The 8184-nt window shown below is 55.1% G+C and overlaps 1 protein-coding gene across 1 annotated transcript; it reads left to right on the top strand.

Moving 5' to 3' along the window:
• The first annotated feature begins 1030 nt into the window (after positions 1-1030).
• HINFP (histone H4 transcription factor) lies at positions 1031-6540 on the top strand. The gene is made up of 9 exons (XM_075035076.1): positions 1031-1469; positions 1697-1923; positions 2133-2244; positions 2744-2896; positions 3504-3581; positions 3675-3795; positions 3911-4049; positions 4347-4471; positions 5185-6540. Exons 1-9 carry the CDS (start codon positions 1307-1309, stop codon positions 5705-5707), a joined length of 1641 nt encoding a protein of 546 aa, XP_074891177.1. The 5' UTR covers positions 1031-1306; the 3' UTR covers positions 5708-6540.
• Positions 6541-8184: the final 1644 nt, after the last annotated feature.

The following is an 8184-nucleotide window of genomic DNA, read 5'->3' as shown; positions in this document are numbered from 1 at the left end:
TGGTTCAGATATACAAGTTAAATCCCAGCCCCATTCAAGCTAATAGCTTTGCACTGCCTAGCCCGTCCAGGTGTTTTCTGTACTGGTTACAAAATAACTACATTGAAAACAAGAGGTCCTGCAGAAAACAAATAAACAGAGATAAAATAGAAACTCAGCCAGCCTTCTTTTAGATGAGATCCATCTCTTACCTTACATTTTCATTTGAAAAAGCATCATACTCAGATTTTCTATATAATTTAGTGAATTTGGGCGTGTACTTTCCATTCACATCGGAGGAGAGACCCGGTGTGTGTATGACAGGAGTTATAGAAGCAATTGTGTATTGGCAAGGCACGCTTTGTAGCACATTTTATACAATCCCATTTGGGTTTAGCATGGCATTTACCTGCACCAAAGCAAACTTTCTGAGAATTGTGTCTCCATTTTGTGTTACAAAAGCCTGGAACAGCAGATGTCATAGTCAATGTATATTTGTTTAATCCAAGCTGTCATTTCAATCTGTCCTCTCGTTACCGAGTAAAGAGAATATGTTGCATTATCTCGCAGCAGGAACTGCAGTACTGAGGGGTTTTGTATGCAGCACTTGGCCGGGGTGCCCAGCTGCGTGGATTTTGACTGCAGTCTTTGCGCTGTGAGGACTCTCTTGTTTAGGCACGGAATGTTTCTGGAAGCACCTGAAATTAAGGTGCGTGGCCTGTGCCGCTCTTCGCGCTCCACCACCGCAAAGCCAGGTCCCGTGCCAAATCTTAAAACAACGAAAGCGGTCCCGGCTTCCCAAAACCAAACGCCAGTCGGTCCCGCGGCTGCGTGCAAGGATTTCGGCTCGGGGCTCAGCCCCAAAACGCCCAGGAACCTTTGTGAGCCGGCGCCGTTTCCTGGCGGGCCCGCTCGGCCGCTGCACGCCCGCCGCCGGCTCCTCCGCGGGGATTGGTCGGCGGTTCGGCGGGGGGCGGCTGCTATTGGGCGGGCGCGGTCCGTTGGGCTCCGGCGCCCCCCGGCGGGGCAGGGGCGGACGGAGGGAGGGTGAGCGGGGAGGTCTCCCGAGCCCCCCTCTGCCCCCTCGCCCCGGGGCTCCCCGGTTCCCCCTCCGCCGCCTGTTCGGTGCCTCTGGGCGTCTGCCCGCCGCGGTGGCTTAGCCCCGACTCCGGCCGCCGCTGCTGCGGGAGCGCGGGGCCGCCCCCTGCCCTCGCCGGGGCCTGCCGGACGCAGCGCCCGGGCCGGTTTCGGGCAGCGGGGTGACGGCGACGGTGAGGGGGAACCCTCGGCGTCTCCGCTCTGCCCTTCGGGGCCGGCGGCCCCGGCCATGCCGCCCCCCAAGGCCGGCGGTAAGGGGGCCTTGGTGCTGCAGTGTGAGTGGGAGGCGTGCACCTACGTGGCCTCGAAGATGGAGGAGTTTTGCGAGCATGTGGCCCAGCACCTGCAGCAGCACCTTCCCGGGGAACACCGGGACGAGATGGACCCTCTCGGTAAGGAGCTGGCAGCTTCGACCTGCTGCGGCTCGCGAGCCCGCCCTCTCTGAGATATTTCATTGTGCGAGAATCTTCCTCTCCTGGAGGAGAGCAGCGCTGCCTGTTGCAGGACTGGAATCTCGTGAAAAAAGCCGTGGTGTTTCTCTGTTTGTGGGAACCTGAGCTTTACTTGGAGAGTTTCCATCAGACAATTATGGCCTGTATATCTCCTGTTTGTGTTGCAGAGGAATACACATGTTTGTGGCAGGAATGCGGTTTCTGTTCCCCAGAGAGCTCAGCTGACCTCATTCGCCACGTCTATTTCCACTGTTACCACACCAAGCTGAAGCAGTGGGGGCTGCAGGCCCTGCAGAGCCAGACAGATGTGAGCCATTGCCAGCTGGACTTCCAGAGCCGCAATATCATCCCTGAGATCCAGGAGAACTTTCTGTGTCTGTGGGAGTACTGTGAGGTGAGAACAGGGGATGCAATTTCACTTTCCTATGGGTTATCTGTGATGTGGCAGCCAAGGGAAGGAGAGCTGCTTTTGTTCTGCAGTTCACCTGCATGCTTGCCTGTTGACTGTGTTTGTACCTGTGTGAAAGTGCCTGTTGTGCTCTGGCTGAGGCCAGCTCGTGCTGATCTCTTCACCCTGTTCTGCCTGTCCTTGCTCCCCAATAGAGATCATTTGATAATCCCGAGTGGTTCTATCGGCATGTGGAGGATCACAGCTTCTGTTCGGAGTACAAGGCATCAGGAAAGGAGAACCACGTGGTCCTCTGTGGTTGGAAAGGTTAGTGGGTGCATCCAAGGCCTCTCTTGAGTGCTTTGCACAGGGCTGAATTGCAAACGTTGTACGGGAGAACTCTGCACTCCTTGGCAGGGTTTCAGAGAGCCTCTTGAACTTCAAAAATACGTGTGCATGGTCACAACAGTGAAATGTTTCTGTAGAATCTCCTTCAGGGGATCCAGTTGAGTGCTTAATATTGAACTTTTCATTTATATTTAATTAGTACCTAGAAGAAAAGACTCCAGTTCATTTTTTTTTTCCAATAATTTCTCTCTCCTGTGTTTGCGCAGTTGCCATAGCTGCTTGCGGTGGAGGGGTGGGGGGCCACACCAGTTGTACATTAGCGATCTCATCCTGCTGTGACCTTGCTTTGTGGGCTTTTTGGAGCAGGGAGTTGATCCTTGTTAGCCAAAACACAAGCAAGAAGCCTGCCATTCAGTCAGTTTGTGTATCGTGGCCCATGTGCGAAGGATCTTAATGGCATTCTGTTGTTTCTGTTTAGACTGTGATTGCACCTTCAAGGGGCGCTGCAAACTGCGGGAGCACTTGCGTAGCCACACGCAGGAGAAGGTGGTGGCCTGTCCTACCTGTGGGGGGATGTTTGCCAACAACACCAAGTTCTTTGACCACATCCGCCGTCAGACTGCACTGGACCGTAAGCTCCTGCGAGTGGGGAAGGAGTGGTTTGTGAGCAGTCTTCTGACTGGGCCATTTGGTTTGCTAGAGCTGCCTGTTCTCTGCAAGCAAAGGTCATGGGTGTGCTTGGAAACAGTCTGGCTTCTTTGACGACTGGGAGCTCAGACACTGATGAATCTCTGAGAAGTGTCTTCTTGCAGAGGCAGGAGGTTTGGAGGCTGACAAGGCTGCACAGGTCTCACACTGCTGCAGCCAGAGCTTTCCTCTTGCAGGGACCCAGGACTGAAGTCAAAGGCAGCAGCTGGGCACTTGCAGCAGCACTGCGATTTGCTTGCTGAGTTCCCTTGTGCTGTGCTGGTGATGTGTGTGTGATGATTGCTCCCCAGTTCCTGCACTGGCAGCCCAAGGAGGCTGCGCGAAGGGGAGGCAGATTGGTCTTTGCAAGTGGGGTTTTTTTTTGTTTGCTTCGTTTGGCTTTGTAGTCAGTGTCTGCTGTGTCTGCCTGGAGAGAAGAGTTCTCAGCTCTACTGTAACTACTTCTTTTTCCCTCTTTTTGTGCTGTTGTCTCTGCTTTGATCTCTTTTCTCACTGCCCCCTCCCCTTTCTCCCTGGCCTTCATGCTGCAGAGCAGAGGTTTCAGTGTTCTCACTGCTCCAAGAGGTTTGCCACAGAGAGGCTGCTCCGTGACCATATGAGGAACCATGGTGAGTAAAGGCCCCTTCTCCCAACCGAGGCTCTGAAGAGTGTGTGCTTTCCCCTGCTTTGTGGTAATGTTTTCCACCCATTGTTTTGCACAGTGAACCATTACAAGTGCCCTCTGTGTGACATGACCTGCCCGCTGCCCTCCTCCCTGCGAAATCACATTCGTTTTCGGCACAGCGAGGAGCGGCCATTCAAGTGTGACTACTGTGACTACAGGTGAGGACCAGGGCTTTCCGTCTTCCCAGACTGCTGACGGAGAAGCACCCAGAGGCATGCGTGTGTGTGCATGCTACACAGTGTTCAGCCTTGTTCCCTTATAATTTCCTTTTAGCTGCAAGAATCTCATTGACTTGAGGAAACATCTGGACACGCACAGCAAAGAGCCAGCCTATCGCTGCGAGTTTGAGGCTTGCAGCTTCACTGCACGTTCCCTCTGCTCCATCAAACTGCACTACCGGAAAGTCCATGAGGTGGGAAGGGAGCAGAGGGCTGTTCTGCTGTGTACTCTCTCCCAATGAGGCTGAGAACTGCTAAGTGCAACATGCTGTACAGAAGCATGAGGAAAAAAGTTAAAGTCATGTCAAGTGCCCCAGGCTGACCAGGGCTGTAGGAATGTGAGGTCAGGTTGCATTCCTCTCTTACTGCTGCAATGATATGTCATGTCAGTCTTCTCAGAGAACCTGATTCCTCCTTCCATGCACATGCATGGGTACCAGGCCTTCTGATCAGGCTCGTGGGGTATTCACATCCCTCTCTCTGCCCTTCAGGGTGACTCAGAGCCCCGGTACAAGTGCCATGTCTGTGACAAGTGCTTCACACGTGGAAACAACCTCACTGTCCACCTCAGGAAGAAACACCAGTTCAAATGGCCCTCGGGACATCCTCGCTTCAGGTACTGCCCATCCTTAGCTCCTCCCTATCTCCTCTCTAGCACAAGAGAGTGCTGGAGCTGCATCCTGTGTCTTCCTGGAGCAGGGACCTGGCAGCGCTTGGGTTCTGATGTTTGCCTGTAATGTGCTCAAGACCCATTTCCCAGTGGCTGGGAGACACTGGGCAGCAAGCATTCGATGGGATCTGGCACAGCGACAGAGCAGTGCTGGGTGGAAGCTCCAGCAGTGGGTCTGAGATTAGGGGCAAGATTAGCAACGGTGCCATCACAGCTGCATCTGGTGGGATGTTTCTGAGCTTGGCAGGGGCCAGGTCCAGGTGTCCCACTCCAGGAAAAGCTGCTGTAGATCAATCTCTTGACAGATGCCTCTGCTGCATTTTCTCTAGGAAACTCCATAGGGTTTCCAGAGCCTAAAAGCTGGGAGGGGAAGAGGATGGACTTCAAATGCTCCCAGTGAAACAGAGTGGTGGAAGGAGATGGGCTTGGGAGGCGATAGAAGCCTGGCAGAAGGCTGAGAAGCTGCCACATGGATGTGCTTTTAGGGATAGGGGTTGAAGGGTTTTTATCTTACTTGCCTGGTATCATCTGTGTAGCACTGGGCATTGAAACCTAGAATATAGTGCCCCTTCCTTGGCTGCTGCTTCAGGCTACTACCTGTTTCTTGGGAAGGAGCTGTAGTGTGACTGGCTCCATCACCCACGCCTATCTCTGCTCAGGTACAAGGAACATGAGGATGGCTACATGAGGCTGCAGCTGGTGCGTTACGAGAGCGTGGAGCTGACAGAGCAGCTACTGAAGGACAGAGAGAAGCAGGGGGAGGCACTGGATGGCTCAACTGAGTGTGTGGTGCTGTCTGAGGGTGAGGGCAACCTGCAGGGCATCATTTTGGAGGCCCCGGCAGAGGCTCCCCTGGTGGAGAACAGTATTGCTGAGCTGCAAGTGGCCCCGCTGCGCCCGGCCCCTTGCTCTGCTGACAACCCTGAGCCAGCACGGCCGAGTGCCTTCCTGGGAGCAACGCTGTCATCCGAGCAAGAACCTGGCACCCTGGCCAACCCCATCATCCGTGTGGTGAACCGGACCAATGAGCACGGAGAGAGTGAGACTGTGTATTATGTCATGGCCAGCACATCCTCAGAGGAGCAGGTGTCAGCACCCAGTGGGCTGGCTGTGGAGCTGGAGGAGAATGTCATGGACCGTCTGCAGAAGACGGCTGAGGAGCTGGGCATCCAGATTGTGTGAGGTGCTCACCTGCCTCTCTGTACGAGGAAAACTTGGGCATCCATGGGATATGCCGGTGGGGGAGGTTGGGAAGTGCTTGCGGGAGAGGGCTGAGCTTGTCTTCACCTATCTGCAGCTGGCTAAATTCCCCTTCTGCTGCCCCAGCCTTTCTGGCTGCTGGTTCTGGTCAGCATGGGGAGAGGGGAAGGACAGGTCTCTCTCAGTTGTGGGTCAAGTGATCTGAGCTGGAAAGAGCTGTCTGTCCCCTCCTTTTGGGGATTAGGGACTAGCAAGCCTCTCCCACCCTTCCAGGAGGGTTGGCCTTTGCCTAACACAGGCCTTCCCCTCTGGGTCGCTCACTGGTGGTATGGTCCCTGCTGCTGTGCAGCTAAGTTGTCAGCCTTTGCTGAGCCTGGTCCTCAGCTAGGATCTCCCCAGGCAGGATGATGTGCTGAGCAGACACTGCGGCTGAAGCCTCTTCCCTGGAGAGATGTGTAGCCCTTAGCAGGCCTGTTCTCCTCCATCCATCTCTCTCCATCCATACTTTTTTCTCCAAGGGATGGCTCTGCTTCTGCCTTCATCAGCAGTTCCCTGCACATCATCTTTCCTAGGTCATTCAGCTGGTGCTGTTGGTGGTCTTTGCACCACTGATCCCCTTACACTGCACTGATCTCTGGTGGGAGAGGGCGGAGGTGCTGTCGCTTGCAGGCTACTGCTCCCTGCAGCGCTGGGGTATTGGGAGCTTCTTACTGCTTTTGTCCCTCCCTGGGTTTCCTCCCCACATTGGGGTTTGGACTTCTGGTTGGGCAAAGTGTACTTTGGCAAGACAAATAAAAGTCAGACTGCCAGGCCAACCAGTGTCTGATGTCTGTTTCAGCCCCGTCCCTGCCAGCTGTGGCATGTTGTCGTGATAGAAAGAGACCAAGTTGCCTAGAGCCTGGAGTGTGGGAGGTGGGCACTGAAGAGCTGCCAGGATCTCTGGACGCGTCCTGTGTGTTGCCACTTGGTGCAGCTGGCGACTGCCTTGAAAAGCGTGTTGTTCCACGTCCCCAGAGGTGGCACTGGAAGGCCAGGTTTAACTCTGGCACTCTTGTTCCCTGCTGTCCTGATGCGGGCTTGATTTTTGCTGCCTCCTTCAGGGTGTGAATGTCAGCTGCCTGCAATGTCATTGTTTGAATATAGAGAGTAGCTTGGGCTTGTAAGCAGAGCCAACTTGCCCTTTGTGGAGTGATTTGGATGAGAACAATGTGAGGCTGGTGTCACTGTGGTGACACTCGGGCCCTCACTGCCCTGTGTGTGGAGGTGGTGTGCTCAGATGGAGTCAGGGAGGCACCCTGCTGATCTCCTCGGCTGGACGCTGACTTCTTCCCATCTCCTTTTTCAAGCAGTTCAGCAAAAGCTGTTGGAATTCCAGGTTAATGGAGGAAATCACTTTATACTAAACCCTTGGCCATCTGCTCACTTTCTAATTACACCGTGGGTGTGATTCGTGGCTGTGCCCTTGGAATGGGGCGATGAGAGCAGCCCCTTAGGCCTGCACCCTGGGTGAGGGGCAGCATGCTCTGCAGTTGCCATACTCAGGGGCAGGGTAAGGAGCAGGGATGAAGTGGGCAGAGGTGCCCACTGCAGGCTGTGTGGGAAGGTTTCCTGGGGTTGGATCTATGCGTGAAGGGCAGTGCACACCTCTGCACCCCGATACTGCTCTCTCCAGGGGCATGCAGGCAGAGTGCCTCCCATGGGCCAGTGAAATGGAGCTAGGGCCGTGTGATGGGCACCTTGTGCTCGGGGTGAGGCAGGGTGGGAGGCAGCTGGCTGTCCCAGCAGCCCTGAAGCTTGCAGTGCAGGAGGATGCTGCTAGCTCTGGGGAGAGCATCCCTGGGCTGCCAGCATGCGATGCGGCCAGGCCTTGTCCAGCCTTCCCTACCCTTGCTCCCTGGTACTTGGCAGAGCTGGGCCAAGGATGCCTTCGAGAGAAGGGCCTCCTGCCAGGTTTGCATTCGCAGCGCTTCCAGCTTGGCCCCCATTCCAACACATGGGCCTTGGGGCTCTGCTGCCAAAGGCACGGCTGTGCCTGCATTATCTTGGACTATGGTGCTCCCGCACAATGTAAGTGCTAGGTGTTGGGAGCAGAGGTGAGGCTGTGGTGACTGGGAGGAGTTGTCCCTTTAAACACTGGGTCCAGGGAGGGTAATCTGCCAGAGATTATCTGCTGGGGAGAGGATTGGCATTAAAGGGAATGTCTCCTCCCTTCCCCCATGTCCTACAGCATCCCCTGTCCTGTGTGTATGGAAACCAAGTTCACTTTCTCCAGGGCAAGCAGAGAGGGGCCTTTGATTCGAGGGGCAAGGGGAGGAGGGCAGAGTGTGCACTATGGGACTGGGCCTCCTCTTCCTCACCGTGCTGGCCATGCTGGTCTCCTGCGAGGACCCAGAAGGTAACAGGGTGTTTGGGGGAAGAGGGGCTTAAAGGGTGCCCCCAGAGCTGATGGCACCAGGAGG

Source organism: Buteo buteo, chromosome 9, assembly GCF_964188355.1.
Source record: "Buteo buteo chromosome 9, bButBut1.hap1.1, whole genome shotgun sequence".
NCBI lineage: Eukaryota > Metazoa > Chordata > Aves > Accipitriformes > Accipitridae > Buteo > Buteo buteo.
Note: the sequence above shows the minus strand (reverse complement) of the source record. Positions and strands in the feature narration are given on the sequence as shown.

Coding starts and splice junctions, on each gene's coding strand:
- HINFP (XM_075035076.1), top strand. CDS start 1,307: ATGCCGCCCCCCAAGGCCGGCGGTAAGGGGGCCTTGGTGCTGCAGTGT. Junction 3,582..3,674: donor TGACCATATGAGGAACCATG/GTGAGTAAAGGC, acceptor TGTTTTGCACAG/TGAACCATTACAAGTGCCCT. Junction 4,050..4,346: donor ACTACCGGAAAGTCCATGAG/GTGGGAAGGGAG, acceptor TCTGCCCTTCAG/GGTGACTCAGAGCCCCGGTA.